We start from the raw sequence: 15,856 nt of genomic DNA, 5'->3' as shown, positions 1-15,856 counted from the left end.
TCAGAGGCTTGCTGTGTGAAAGGGGTCACCAGAGCAAAAGTCTGAGAACCACTGGTCTAGTGTCTCCTGCTCAGGTTTAGCCTGTGGAGAGGGGCCCTGCCCAGTGCCACAATTGTAACTCTTTCTTGGGGCGCCCAGAACTCTAAACCACTGTGTTACCCCCCCCCTGTCTGTCCACCTCACCAACAAACTCCTCAAGACGCTGCCAGTCTTAACCTGTCCTTGCTGGTAACATTCAGTGAACCCGTTCTCAAGCCCCCCAGGAAAAATGTTCCTCTGCAGCAACAAGTCCCAGCCCTGGATGCCCACAGAAATACCACGTCAGCTGGTGCCTCCAAAGAGACAGAATCCACACCAGCCAGCTGGCTCACCAAGGACACATTCTTCACCTTAATACACAGCACTGAGATGCAGCGGCGTATTACACGGCTCTACAGCCAAAATGCTTCTGAAATAAATGTAGTCAAACTTTACTAATTCTGGGTCACTGAGAACGAAAATGCTGCTTACAATTGTTGATTGGCTCTAGTTTTCAAGATATGCTATTGGGTCAGTATATACGACCCTTGACTTGGGAATGGCGGAGGATAAGTGAGTTATAAAGGGAAGGGATCTCAATTTAAACCAGAAATGACTAAAATACATCTTTGACTGGATCTATGAATAAATCTATGACTGGGTTTGGACAGTACTTGCTTTTTAGGCAAAACAATGAATGATGCAATCTGAAGCTGGTATTGCGTCATGCATGATATGAATTGCATCATGTTATTCCTAGAAGTCATGGATGATGCAATCATAACGAAGCTTACATCACTCTGCTGAACAAATTGCCCTATATCAGCTCTAGAAATCATACAGTGTCCTGCTCTCTTATTTGTCAGTGTTTGATTTTGCAAAGGGACACATTTCTGTTTAGCCAAAGTGAGCAGAGATGCCTCGTACTTGTGTGAACAGTGCAGATAACTTCTGCTATGTTTGTGGTGAAGTGACTTTTGCATCACAAAAGCGCAGTATAGCCACTATGGTTAAGAAAGCCTATCACCTCTATTTTGGCTGCAAAATTGGAGATCAGGGCAAGAGGTGGGCCCCACACATATGCTGCAACACTTGTGCAACAAATCTTCGCCAGTGATTGAACAGGAAAAGGAAATCTATGCCTTTTGCAGTGCCAATGATTTGGAGAGAGCCACCAGATCATACCAGCAATTGTTACTTCTGCATGGTGCCTCCAGTTGGGAAAGGTGTGTCAAAGAAGAAAAAGTGGACCGTGCATTATCCAAACATTCCATCAGCTATACGCCCAGTACCCCACGGAGAAGGACTGCCGGTTCCTGATGCACCAGAATCATTCTCACTTGAGTCAGACGAGGAAGAGGATAAAACTTCTGGTCCTGAACCATCAATGTCACAGGACCCACGTTTTCTCCCATCCTCCTCCTCAGAACCACACCTCATAAGACAAGGTGAACTGAATGACCTTGTCAGGGATTTGGAACTACCCAAGAGTAAGGCAGAGCTGTTGGGCTCCAGACTCGCAACACCACACGTCGCCTGGGGAAGCGCATCGGCTACCGCTGGGAGTGGTGCGAGGAGCGCCAGGAGCTGGGAATCTGGGTGCCGCAGATCAGGTCCGACGACAACACCGTCGTTACCCCGACGGCCAGGGGCTTGCTGGAGAGGACTCTGAAGGCCGCCATCCGCTCGCTGTACGCGGAAACCCTGAAGCGTAAACCGGACCAGGGTAAAGCCTTTGAGTTGACCAGCAAGTGGGACGCCAGCAACCACTTCCTCGACGGGGGCAGCTTCACCCGTTTCGCCAACTGGCGGTTCATCCACCGTGCCCGGCTCAACTGCGTCCCGCTCAACGGAGCCGTCCACCACAGGAACCGAGACAAGCATTGCAGGAAGTGCAGCTACCCCAACGAGACCCTGCCCCACGTCCTGTGCAGCTGCAAACCCCACTCCAGAGCCTGGCAGCTGCGCCACAACGCCATCCAGAACCGCCTGGTGAAAGCCATTGCGCCACACCTCGGGGAGATCTCCATGAACTGCACCATCCCCAGTACCGACAGCCAGTTACGACCTGACGTGGTCGTCACCGACGAGGCCCAGAAAAAGATCATCCTCGTCGACGTCACGGTCTCCTTTGAGAACAGGACTCCGGCATTTTGCGAAGCCCGAGCTCGTAAGTTGGAAAAGTACGCCCCCCTGGCTGACACCCTGAGAGCAAAGGGCTATGAGGTGCAGATGGACGCCCTGATTGTCGGAGCCCTGGGCGCCTGGGACCCCTGCAACGAGCGTGTGCTGTGGACCTGCAGGATAAGTCGACACTACGCACGTCTCATGCGGCGCCGCATGGTCTCAGACGCCATCCGATGGTCCAGGGACATCTACATCGAGCACATCACCGGCCACCGACAGTACCAGGAGGCGTGAGCCAGAATGACATCATTCTTCCACTACGAGAAAGGGACCAAGTGACCTTCTCCGTTGGATCATATGAACTGGAACCATAAACTCCCTAAACATTAAATCTCACCAAATGAGGGTCAATCAATCCTCATCATCATATCCACTCATTATACTCCACACCCGAACACAAGCACTCTATGAACTTCATACCCTCATATCTCAATGTCCGTACTTTGACCCATCAACCTTTTACCCCCAATCGGGCATATTGCAGATTATGTATTCCTCATGCCACCTAATCTTAAACCAAACTTTGCACCCTCGATAATCTGTATGTTATTCCCTGATAACTAGAAATTTCTATGCTCAAACTCTGTTCACAATTTTTTTAAAAAAAGAACAGGAGTCCTTGTGGCACCTTAGAGACTAACAAATTTATTAGAGCATAAGCTTTCGTGGACTACAGCCCACTTCTTCGGATGCATATAGAGTGAAACATATATTGAGGAGATATATATACACACATATATACATATACAGTAAGACAACTCCCACTTGTTCATGCTCTCTGTATGTGTGTATATATATCTCCTCAATATATGTTTCACTCTATATGCATCCGAAGAAGTGGGCTGTAGTCCACGAAAGCTTATGCTCTAATAAATTTGTTAGTCTCTAAGGTGCCACAAGGACTCCTGTTCTTTTTGCGGATACAGACTAACACGGCTGCTACTCTGAAACCTGTCAATTTTTTTTAACATCATCTTAATAAAATTTTAAAGCCAAGCCCAAGTGTCTGAACACAGAACAGAGACTGAAGAGACCCGAAGCAGGAGGAAAAGAGATGGTTACAAACAACACAAAAAGCACACGTTTTCTAGTGACTCAAACTTAACCTTAGCAAGCAGCCATCTGCCTCAGCAGCTTTCACACCTCCATCAAGCTATCAGCACCCCCAGCCCCTCCGGCAGGAGGACCCACCATTCACAGGGTCCCCTAAGTGATGGATAACAAAGGAGTCCCCTTGCTTCTTTTTATACTCCAAAAAACCTTTGAAATGTATTCTCCGAAAAGTAACCCCACGGCTCCTCTCCTCGGCTGCTTGTTCTTCGGGGTGCAGGCGACAAGCCCGCTCCTCATCCTCTGGTCAATTTGCTTTCTGGGTGGCTCGCTCACTTTGGATGCAAATGTACTTTCCTTGGCCTTTGCTTGTGATCAAGCCATGCTGTTGTCTCAGAGCGTGATCCATGCTGACAGGTAAAGCCACATTCCTTTCTCCAAGGCAGGCTTGCTCATCAGCTGCCTCCACAACATAGCATAAGAACATATTGCCAGCGCCCATACACAACTCTTTATACACAACCCATACATACATCACACAATGATCTTCATGACCAGCGTGGCACCAGTTTTCATATGATACCTTACAAGACAGTGTTTGGCTAAATATTCTGACAGCTGTGTGTTGGGTGTAGTGAGTTTGTCAGGCCTGCTGGGATTTATTGTTACATAACCACACGCCCTTTGCCGGTTGGCATCAGGGGGCTCGTACAGGCCACAGTGATTGTTTGGCATTCAGAACCCTGTATCGACTCTGTCCTGCTCACGACATCCACCCACCGACTCCAGCAGCAGCCCTGGCTTGATGTAGCACCCCTCAGCCCCACTCCTCCCTCAGTGGAAAGGGCTCAGCTTCCTGACAGTTGTTTGGAGGAAATTGCAGGAACCTTTTACTCAGAACTTTGCGTAATAAGCGATGTCAAGTAGCACAATGTCATACCCGTACAGGACGAGAAACCAGAATCCCCTCCCACAGCTGTGCAATGTACTGGGGTGTGCCTGGTAGCTCACATGTAGGTGTGTCTGCTTCTCATTGCTACCCTCTGCGCTTGTGCGTGGCCGTGCAAAATAGCATGCTGTCCGCATGGGCATACGTGTGCGTGTGTGTGTGTACCCACACCTGATTGCTCACTTACAGGAGTGTTCTCCATTGAGTGTGTGTGCGTGCACATGTAACTAGGGCCTGTTTCGGCACAGGGATGTTGAACGCACACATACCACTCCCATTTTGTCCCTGTGAGATGAGCATTAAGGGGTACCACGTAGCCTCAACCCCTGTCCATCCATATGTAGGGAATGTCAGTGAGTTAAATCAGGTCACCCTATGCCAGCGTTTTCATTTCTCTCCCTCTTTCTCTGGGGCAGAATCTGTTCGAGAGCATCAAGAACGAGCCATTTTCCATCCCGGAGGATGATGGCAATGACCTCACGCATACTTTCTTCAACCCCAGCCGTGAGGGCTGGCTCCTTAAACTGGGTACGAAGCGCCTCCTTGTGCAGCTCACCACCATGAGCATCACCCCAAGAGTTTCCTATGCAACCCTGTGGAGGTCTGCAGCAGCCGCCCTTCCTTCTGCTGCCGCGGGTTGAGCCTGACCCCTGGTGTTCAAACTTACCGGCTGTTCTCTAACCAGCCCACGCCTGCACCTCCCAAAGCCAGTCTGCTGAGAAGGATGCCTCCCCTCCCCCCAGTTCTGAGCTGTGCCAGCTCCGGGGGTGCGTTCAGCATGGGGTGGAGGTTATATCCCTGGGCACTAATCTTCAGGGGGTGATTGTGAGGGGGAGCTGTCAGGGACTGACACATTTTGAATCTTGCTGCCCCTAGGAGGCCGGGTGAAGACCTGGAAGCGCCGTTGGTTCATTCTGACTGACAACTGCCTGTACTACTTTGAATACACCACGGTAAGGCTGCACTTCAGTCAAGGAGTTCTCTCCCAGGGGCTCTATATTTTCCAGGGGTAATGAGGGATGGGGATACACGCCACTCTGTCATCCCTGGACTGCAGTCAGACTGAGCCCTACCATTCCCACCCCCCGCCCCAAGCTATGACCCACAGCTGCCATTCCAGACTGATTAGAATCAACCATATGATACGTTCTGTCAGGCAGAACTCTGGCCAGCTATAGCCATGGGCACCAAGCTCCCCTTTGATTTGCTAGTGTGTTTGTGTTGGGAGCCTGCTTTGCCATAATGCGCTGGGGTGCATGCCAGGGCAATGGGGAGCAACACTTCATTGGTCTGGGTGCTGGGAGCATGTCAGACCCTCATACCTGCTTCTCGTTGGCTTCCAGGATAAAGAACCTCTGGGGATCATCCCCCTGGAGAATCTATCGGTTCGGAAAGTGGAAGACCCCAAAAAGCCAGTAAGTCTCCACCGTTTGGTACTGCGACAAGCATGTGTCGTCAGAGACGCTAGCAGGTTTATCTCCTCCTGCCCCGCTCAGCAGCATTGTCCCAGGCAGCACTCTGCTGTCTTGGAAGGCGTAGGGTTACCATATTTAGTGCCTCCAAAAGGAGGACACTTTAAAGGGGCCCCAGCCCCGCCCCCAGCCCCGCCCCAACCCCGCCCCCTCCCCAAAGTCTCCGCCCCCTCCCCTGCTTCCCGCGAACATTTGAGTCGCGGGAAGCCTGAAGCAGGTAAGGGGGGGGGGTGTGAGGGGGGGGGGTGTGGGGGGGGGGGAGGAGGCGCGGCCCACCCCCGGCACCGCAGGTCCCCAGCCCGTCCCCCGAGCCCCCGGCCCGGCCCGGCACCGCCGGCCGAGCTCCCGGCCCGGCACCCGGCACCCCCGAGCACCGCCGGCACCCGGCCCGGCACCCGGCACACGAGCCGCCGGCCGAGCCCCCCGGCCCGGTCCGGCACCGGGCCCCCCCAGCACCGCCGGCCGAGCCCCCGGCCCGGCACCCGGCACCCGAGCCGCCGGCCGAGCCGCCCGGCCCCGGGCCCCCCCCCCCGGCACCGCCGGCCGAGCCGCCCGGCCCCGGCCCCCCCCCCGAGCACCGCCGGCCGAGCCGCCCGGCCCCGGGCCCCCCCCGAGCACCGCCGGCCGAGCCCCCGGCCCGGCACCCGGCACCCGAGCCGCCGGCCGAGCCGCCCGGCCCCGGCCCCCCCCCCCGAGCACCGCCGGCCGAGCCCCCGGCCCGGCACCCGAGCCGCCGGCCGAGCCGCCCGGCCCCGGGCCCCCCCGAGCACCGCCGGCCGAGCCCCCGGCCCGGCACCGCCGGCCAGGCCCCCGAGCCCCCGGCCAGATGTCCGATTTTCCCGGACATGTCCGGCTTTTTGGGATTTCCCCCCGGACGGGGATTTGGAGTCCAAAAAGCCGGACATGTCCGGGAAAATCCGGACGTATGGTAACCCTAGGAAGGCGGAGTGTCTGAACTACCCCACCCCGGGACTCAGCCCCAGGCAGATTCTCTTTAAAGCGCCACATGTGTGCAGGTGAGAAACACGGGATCAACAGCTGCAGAGACCAAACCCTCCCTTTACCTCCAAGACAGGGGCAGGCACAGCATGGGCAGCGGCAGGATAAACTTTCCACACACCTTAGCCCTGCTGATGTGCTTCAGGTCTGTCTAGGAGGGGCTGCCCCTATGGGTGGCAGGGGGAGTTCATTCCCCATAGCCTGCTCAGTGCTTGGCCTCTCTGCTGAGGTTGTCCTGGAGGTTGCAGTTCTAGTCTTTGTTACGCTGCTATAGACCAGTAGTTATACATTAGTCAATGGCCCTTTACTTGGGTTGCACTGGTGGAAGATCAGTATCAAACTCAGTACATTTGAGTTGCCTATTAGCAGTCCTGTCCCTCTCTATAGCAGCTCTGGGTCCACTGGAGCAGGGGCTGGAACAAGACCTGATTGCTCAAGGCACAGGGGTCTTGACTTCAGGCCAGGAAGTTATGGTTCTGTTAGAGCTGGGTGGAAAAATTCCAGTGAAGTTTTTCATGGGAATTTGCCAATTAGTTGAAATTGAAACATCCTGTGGCGATGGTTCAATATGGACAGAGTTCCTCCAGAAACCAGGCAGCTTTCAAAACCTGCCTGGCATCCTGCCAGCTCACCCACCCAGCACCTCTCCAGCTCACTTGGTGGGCAGACTGTTTCAGAGTTAGGGACCCCGGGCTTTCCCTTTCATGGGCACTGCTGAAATGTTTCGGTTTTGTACTGAGTTTGAATGGAACCAGATTTTGAAATATTGGAATCCTCCATAAAACGAAACGACCTTTCTCTGCCCAGCTCTAGATTTGGTTCCTTCATCAGGAGTTTGTGCCACACCATACTGTGCTACTTTGGAGGAAGTGTATAAACTGGTCTGCGGCAAGTTTAGGCTTGAAATTAGATGAAGGTTTCTTACCATCAGAGGAGTGACGTTCTGGAACAGCCATCCAAGGGGAACAGTGGGGGCAAAAACCTAACTGGCTTCAAGACTGTGCTTTAGGGGGCAGGGGGGATGGTATGACGGGACTGTCTACAATGGCATGTAGCCAATCTGCGACTGCTAGCAGCAAATAACTCCAATGGATGGTGATGGGACACTAGATGGGGAGGGCTCTGAGCTACTACAGTGGATTCTTTCACGGGTGTCTGCCTGGTGGGCCTTGCTCAGTGTCCAACTGATCTCCATATTTGGGGTCAGGAAGGAATTTTCCCCCGGGTCAGATTGGCAGAGACCTTGGGGGTTTTTCACCTTCCTCTGCAGCATAGGGCAGGGGTGACTTGCAGGTTTAAACTAGTGTAAATGGTGGATTTTCTGTAACTTGAAGTCTTTAAAGCATGACTTGGGGACTCCAGTAACTCAGCCAGAGGTTAGGGGTCCATTACAGGAGTGGGTGAGCAAAGTTCTGTGGCCTGCAATGTGCAGGAGGTCAGAATTGATGATCATGATGGTCCCTTCTGGACTTAAAATCTATGAGTAAGAAATAGCGCTGTGCTGTTAGAGAGGTTCCCCAAGAAAGCTTACCTCAACCTGCCCCCCTTTCTGTCTGTCCCTTGTGCATAGCTGGTTGCAGTATGACAGGTGATGCTGTCCTGTCAGAGGTGCCCAAAAGCTGTTAGGCAGTGTTCCTGTATAACTGTCTCTGGTAGGCTGCTTGGGGTGCAGCACAAACCACAGGGTGTTTTCCAGAGTCTCGGCCATTGTTCTCTCTCTCTGTAAAGCATGGTTTGGTGGTCACAATGGTGCAGGAGTCACTGAGTGCAGAGTGTTGTGGTTTTTACTTTGAAGTCTGAGCTACTGGCATCTAACTCAACAGTGCTGAGATCCCCAGAGCATGACAGGCAAAGTCCTGGCCCCAGTTCAGGAACAGAGAAGCCCACTGCCACCTCTGCAAACTCCCTTAGTGTGACCTCCCAAAGCTGGGCCCCTGGAACAATGGACTTACTGCCTGACTCCCTCCACGTCTCTCCCTGCAGAACTGCTTCGAGCTCTTCAATCCCAACTGCAAGGGGCAGAAGATCAAAGCCTGCAAGACAGACGGGGATGGGAAGGTGGTAGAAGGCAAGCACCAGTCCTACAAGATCTCGGCAGCCACGCCAGAGGAGCGCAACCTGTGGATTGAGGCGATACGGTGAGGGGACGGGCCCTGAGGGAGACGAGAGGACTCCCCCAGGCAGGGTGAAATGGGGTGGAATGAGCTCAGGTCAGGGGAGACATGGCACTAGCAGAGGCCAGAGCTGCCTGTGGTGTGCCGGCGGGCAGAGAGGTGAATGGCAATGCTCTGCCAGCATGCAGAGCTGGAGGCCTCACCTTGCCTCTTTGGGGCACTTGGGCAGCAGCTATTTCACATGCAAGGGAGCAGAGGGGCATCGCCCCTGGGGAGATAAATGTTCACACCCTGTGGACATCACTGACCCCCTCGCCTCTCCACCCCTATGGCTCCAGTGCATTAGCCATCTAGGGCCTGGAGGCCCTTGCAGTGAATCTTCAGGCTCCTCCTCTGGCCTGCAAAGCCTGACTCTACACTAGTTGGAGGCGCCGGGTGCTGCTGAGGGGCCTGCAGATCCCCTGTTCGGGGGAGGGAGGCGGTCCATTGTTTGCAGGTTCAGAGAGACCCTTGTGGCTTTCCATGTCGTTTCCCAGCCCTGAATCTCTCTCTCGTTCCTCCTCTATCCAGGACCAGCATCACCCAGGATCCCTTCTATGACTTGGTCTCAGCCCGTAAGAAAAAGATCGCCAGCAAAAACTGAGCCAGCTGCCGGCCCACTCGTTGCTGCCCAGATGATCTTTAATCACTGGGCCATATCCTCCCCCACTGGGCTCTACCAGCAAAGGACGCTCAGGAGCAGCACCTTCCCCTACCTCCTGACTGGTCAGAAGGTGACTGACAGGCTGACAAGCCCCATTTGGCTCCTCCCTTTCCAATCCGGGAGTTCAATTCTGAAGGGGAGTAGGTTGATGCGGACGTGGATCTGGAGGCCGGGACAATGGGCACAGCCTCTCCCGCACTTGAACTGACAGAGGCTCTATGACAAGACATAGCCTTATGTACACCTCACACTGGCCTCCTCACGTTGGACAGGCTGCAGGGGTCTCCAGCCCCCAGACTTGGCCAGGACAGTCCTGCAGACGTCTGGTTTCTCAGACTTCCTCCCCAGCCACTGAGCTGGGCAGCGGGCCTGTGGGCTCTTCTGGGGGAATCCCAAAGGTTTCCTCCCCCTGGGATTGTCCACAGGCCAGCAGCAGACTTCAAGAACCAGCTGCAGCTCTTCTACGCAAGTAAACCTGAGAAGTGAGAGGCCTGTGACCATGAAGAGGTCGTCACTGGGGTTAAGAACCCCAGTGTGAAACCAGAGCCCAAGGGACATGACCCCGTGCACCGGGGAGCCCTCTCTGCACCAAGTCATTCCAGGGTCCCCCACACTGTGCCCCTGAAGACAGCATTAATAGTTTGGAGTCCCCAATGTGTATATATGTGTACATTGACAATGGGTTGCAGGAAGCCAAGATGGTTTCGTGGGGACAAGGAGAAATGGTGTCCTTTGGTACTGTACTGTTGGGCCAGGGTAACCACTTTGCTCTTCTACCTCCCAAGTCTCTCATACTCAGGGCCTGGCAAACAGGTTTCTGTGAGGGGCTGAGGCTCTGGAGAGAAGCCTTAGTGTGGATCTTCAGGGTCTTCTCCCAGCCTGCAGCGCTCCCAGGGGTCACTCAGCTGCACCGTTTCAGGCCAGAAGCAGGGAGAGCAGGGAATGCCCAGCACATACAGTGCCCTAGGGTTTTGAACTCTGGTCTCTTGTGTAAAAACCCCAAACAAGCCGCAGGGTGGAATGATCATTAAAAGATAAGAATTGCACAGACGATATCAAAGGATGTCACATTGCCTTCTTTAGAAAGCTGCACGCCCAGGGTGATGATTCAGCGCAGTATCGGGACACGAAAAGGCACTGAGTAGCTGGATGCAGGCGGGAGGGGTGCGGTGAGCATGGTAACAGGCCAGGGGAGAAGTGGCAGGGAGCCATGGAAGACAATGATGCCCACTGGGAGAGGTCCCTACAAGCCGGGGGATGGTAGGTAGGAGGGGAATTGCAGGTTAGAATCATACATGCTCCCAACCCTGTAGTTTGCAGGGCCCCTGCATCTCTTCCTCTCTCCTACCAACCCCGTTTTCTGACCTCTCCCTGGCTCCTTGCTGTGCCTTCCTTCCTCCCCCTTTCCTCCTGCAGGGGGCTCTGTCCACCAGGAAATCTGCAGCAAGCCCAGCGCTGCCAGATTAGTTATTTTGCCGATGCACCAGGGATGGGGAATTAATTTCAAGAGTCAGGGACTGTATCTCGGAGTCGAAGCACGCGCTCACCCACGAGAAGGAACGTGAAGGTTTTTGTCTGGTTTCTTTTATTAATGTCTCCGGGATTGAACCTCCGAGTCTCTCATCTGTAGGGGCTCCAGTGGGGGAAGGCTGGATCATGGGGGGCAGGGGTGGGGTGGGGTAGGAGGGAGGGGCTTAGAATCTTGCCCTCAGCTGGGAACTTCTCCAAAAATCCTCTGTGAATTTTAAAAGATGCCACCAGCTTCCCAGCCTTGCCCAGAAGAAGAGATTCTGCGGATCGTTTTCAGGCCTTGTGCCCCAAGACCTGCCATATTCCACTCCAGGGGCCACAGGGCTCCAGTTCAGGTTCTGCCCTTCCTCCCGGGGGCATGGACCCAGAGTCCAGTGCAGAAATCTCGTGCAGGGCTCTTATCTCAGTCCTCCTTTGGTTAGCTTCTGCAGTTCCCCTTGGATTGCCCCCCATGCGCGCCAGAGCAGGATTATTTCGGGGTGGAGGAGGGCGAGAAGGGCAATGGGTGGGTAACACGAAAGGCGATGGAGTAGGCAGTTATTCAACTCTTCCATCCAACTCATCCAGCGAGACAGGAATGGAGGTAGTGGGTTTCCCTTCTCCAGGGGGTTGAGGAGGGGAGGACGGGGGCAGAGTTTGTCATCCTTCCAAGGCTCCAGTGTAAAAATCTCATCTCCCAAGTCGTTCATGCACCATCCGCTCTACCCAGCACAGCGCCACTACACCACTCACCTAGTGCATGCCACCCACTGACAACACAAGGCGCACTAAGTTCACTAGACGGGCACACCCGCTACCCACACACCCTGCCTGAACACATGCCTACCGAGAGCCCAACCCAGCCCTGTGCACACACAGAATGGGCACAAATGTCAATATTGGCCCCCTGGCCGGGGATGCCTCATGCTGGACAGCCAAAACTCGAGTTCCCCCAACCCCAAATCAGCACACTGTTGGCACACACACTCACAGCACCCACAAACTCACTACATGAATGATTTGTGTGGCTCCAACAGCCAGACACTGGACATTTGCTGTGTCTCACTGGCCACAGACACCCATCCTCCTGCGTCTCGCTGCTAGAAATCACAGCACGCGCACACACGCCATTAGATAGTAAATTTGACAGATTGATGGCTAGCAAAAACGCTCCGCTCTCTCGTCACCAGCGGCACCGGGTGACGCACACACATACCCATACAAGCAGACCCACACAGAGGAAAGGCTGACACTTGTCCCCTCCCATCAAGGCCTCCTGCACACAGCTGGTAATTTATTTTCATAATAAATGGCCATCGATCTTGGTAAAAGGCCAGGAGGAGAACAACGCAAAGCCAGGAAATATGGCAGCTCACTGCATTGTGCCTCCGGCGCCTGCCCCTCCCAAGCCTGTTTATCGGCTCCTCCTTGGAAGGATAATACATTTTAAATGGCTTTCTAGAAATCATTTGCAAGCAAGGGAGGTGGCAGCTGGGAGGGAAGCCAGGGGTTTCAGGCACTTCAACTTAGAGAAGTGTATATATAGCAAGCACACTAAAAGCACAGCACAGAGGAAGGTGCAGGGACGCTTATGAGAGAGCTGGACAGATGGATGGGCCCAAAACTATTCCGGGTTAACCTTCTGCTCCAGATCCAAATGTCATTTGCACCTATGGCTATAAAAAGGACACATTGGATCCTCAAGCCCAGCCATGCCTGAGATCGTGGGGGGGTTGGATTCTGAACCAAATTTTGTTCTGCAGCTTGTCACCAGGGGTGGTTTGTCCCCCAGTCTAATGAGCTGACTGGTGCATTTCTCTCTGAGGCCTTGCTAGAGTGCCCCTCGCTGCAGTATCTCAGTGCTGCTGTCACATGTTAGCCCCCTACTGGGTGGAATCAGCACTGCTCAACTATGTGTCATATGCCCCGTACTGCCGAAAACAAATGAGTTTCTCCTTTGGCAGGGAGGTGGGTGCTTTTTGTTTTTGAAGTGGAAGAATCTGCATTTTAGGGGAAGGGGTGCAGCACAGGGGGAAAGGGGAGGATCTGCCTGGGGCAGGGGTTGAGGGTGGTGCTCAGTCGTACTATGAGCCACGCACCCCTCCCATTCCTGAATGTCACAGGGTCTGAGCGGCTTTCCCCACCCCCCAGGGGAGGCTGGCTCCCGGAGGTGGGGGGAGCACCGGGCCGAGGTTCCTGAATGGACAGCACCATAGGCGCCCACGCTCTCGCACAGTGGCAAGGTGGCGGGGATCTAAATGACTGTGACAGGGATGCGCTGCAGTCTAATCTCGCCCTGCCATTTCCAATTCTTCCCCTGCCCATTGATGAAGATGAATGGGGCCTGTCCCAGGGACTCATACGTCATTTCGTTCTCGCCGGGCCAGAATGTGTCCCCTGGACCTTCTCCTCCCACTGTGTGCTGCCCTAGGAGATCGGACGTGATGCAGTGGAAGGGGCAGGGGGAATGCATGGGTCCTCATTAGCCACCCAGCACCCCCATGATACCCCGGGTGGCTGGGTTGTCTGTATGGCCAGGAATAGCAGTAAAAGGCCTTCCTGGCTATGGGTCCTTCTGCTTAGCTCCAGCAGGCTGTGCCTCCCCTGGGCTTTGGGGCACTGTACAGACCATGAGACTGGGGCACCAGCCATAGCCCCCTCCTTCCCGGGGAGAAGGCACGCGGCCCTCCTTCCAGCGTCTCTGTGCTCTTGGGCCCCCCACAACCCCTCACCTGGCTGGGCCATTCCCTGCTGCCACCAGGGGGGCATTGCCATTCTGCACGCGCCCGCTCCCCCCACCCAGCTGGGGGCAGCCGCAAAACCAGCAAAGGCATCACTGGCTCCCTCCTGGCAAGGTGAAGGAATGGGGCTGGAAACCTGCCTGGCTCCGCTCCTCACCCCAGCTCTGTCTGCGGGCCCAGACGCAGCTCCTATCTCACCTCCCCAGGAGGCCGCAGATGGGGTGGATCTCTGGCATGTAGAGACTCACCCCAGTGGGGGAATGGGGAGTCAAGATTAGTGAGACGGCTGCTAGCGTGGGGCAGAGGGGAGTTGGAGGATATGTCTACACTGCAAAAAGGATGGGCTTAACTCCTGAGTGGGGCATGCTACAGTGTAGACACATCCCAGCTGAGTTGGAGAGCGAGATCTATAGATACAGCACCATTCCAGTCTGGCACAGGGGATTCTTGGGAGGGGGCAGCTATTGAGACAGGCCTATTCCTGGGGTGGGGCCTGGGGGCTCTTCTGGGACAAGGAGCTGTAGGGTGAGAAGATCCAAGACAGCTTTTTCCTATTAGGGACAGAGACCTCCTAATAATACCGGCAGGAGAGACACTTCTTGCTGCTGTCTTTTCTCCCCGTGCGGGTCACAGGCTCATTGAGCTGGGTGAAGAGGGGGTGATTTGGGTTGTAATTATGGCTAATCAATTATATGAATATTTATTTCTATTAAGCAAACTTGTCAGCTGTAGTCACAGCCCTGACAGGTTGGCATCTCACACACACACACAGTCCCCAGCCCTCCCTCCCCCCCCCCCTACACACACTCCTCTTTGGGCAGCGCGGGGGCCTCTGGAGGGAGGGGTCCAAGAGCTGTAACAAATGTCCAATCTCCCCACAGGGCCAGTGTGTCTGTGTCAGGGAGATTGGAGATTGTATCTGTGTCGGGGGGGCTTTGTGTGCCGGTTGATATTTGTGGTGCAATGGGAATGTGTGAAATTGGCCTTTTTCTACATGAATTTACATGTGTGTCTATAATAGTTCTTTTTTTCCTAATTTTTCTGCTATTTTAACAACTGCCCCATCCACTCCCTGCCCCCCCCCCACCCCAAATCTAGTTTTGGTTTGTTTTCTTGCCCCCTTCCCCCACTTCTCTCCCTTTCCCTGTCCTTTTTCAGGGGCAAATGGGAAAGGGACGGATGGGGGAGGGAGAGAGAGAAAAAAGGAAACAAGAAAAAAATCTGGGCAAAATGTTTGGTGTCGATCATCAAACCAGGTTCCGTGCTCGAGGGGAGGTTGAACCAAAATGAGGAGTATTTTTGTCACAATCACTTCAAGAAAACTAGTGTTTTTTTCATGAAACACCCCTATTGCACGACTAGCTGCTATCCGAAGAGTTTGTACCCTCGCCCCTTCTCTACCCTCGCCCCTCCCCAGAGCCCCTCTGGCCCCCCCAGCAGGGGTGGTGCACCTCTAGAGCTCTCTGAAGGCACAGAAGATTCCCCAAGCAGGCTGCCTTCAGGGAGCAAAGGCCCTTCCTTGGCAGAGTCCCGGGAAAGCCCCCGATTATCACCGGAAGGCAAGTCGCTGAACCGGAGCCAGACTCCGCAGCACCGGCTGCTAACCTGCAGCTCGGCTCTGTGCTGGAGGCTTTGCCAGCAGTCTGTTATTACCTAAATGGAAAAGATACACTGCTCTCTCCAAGCAGAAGGAAGTGGAGGAAGAGATTATAGTGATTTGTCTGGAGCCGGCAGGGTTCCTCTGCCTCAGCTGCTGCCTTTTGACTGGAGAAAACACCCCACCACTCTTCCAGAAGCCAGCCCTGCACAGGGCTGAGCACCTGGAAAGCCCAGGCCTGCAAGGAGAGAGGAGAACTGAGAGGGTCGGAGTGAGAAGGCCCCGAGCCTCATCTCCTGCACTGAAATAACCCCATTGACTCCTGCAGGGTCCCTCTGGATTTACTCCACTGACACTCGGCTAGGGTTGCCAGGTATCCGGTTTTCGACTGGAACACCCAATCGAAAAGGGACCCTGGCGGCTCCAGTCAGCACTGCCGACCGGGCCATTAAAAGTCCAGTTGTCAACTCCGTGTGGCTCATAGAAGCAACCGCCAGGTCCTTGCAGCCCCTAGACG

General features: G+C 54.5%; 1 protein-coding gene across 1 annotated transcript in view; it reads left to right on the top strand.

Annotated features, from left to right (window-relative positions):
- The window catches only part of CYTH4 (cytohesin 4), a 32,771-nt gene extending 22,226 nt beyond the window's left edge, over positions 1-10,545 (top strand). Inside the window, exons 9-13 of the mRNA XM_005302457.4 lie at positions 4,621-4,732; positions 5,081-5,157; positions 5,548-5,619; positions 8,659-8,813; positions 9,360-10,545. Of these exons, the coding sequence (XP_005302514.1) occupies positions 4,621-4,732; positions 5,081-5,157; positions 5,548-5,619; positions 8,659-8,813; positions 9,360-9,432 (489 nt within the window). The 3' untranslated portion in view covers positions 9,433-10,545. The remainder of the gene's footprint in view (positions 1-4,620; positions 4,733-5,080; positions 5,158-5,547; positions 5,620-8,658; positions 8,814-9,359) is intronic.
- Positions 10,546-15,856: the final 5,311 nt, after the last annotated feature.

The sequence above is a fragment of the Chrysemys picta genome, chromosome 1 (genome assembly GCF_011386835.1).
Source record: "Chrysemys picta bellii isolate R12L10 chromosome 1, ASM1138683v2, whole genome shotgun sequence".
Classification (NCBI taxonomy): domain Eukaryota; kingdom Metazoa; phylum Chordata; order Testudines; family Emydidae; genus Chrysemys; species Chrysemys picta.
Note: the sequence above shows the minus strand (reverse complement) of the source record. Positions and strands in the feature narration are given on the sequence as shown.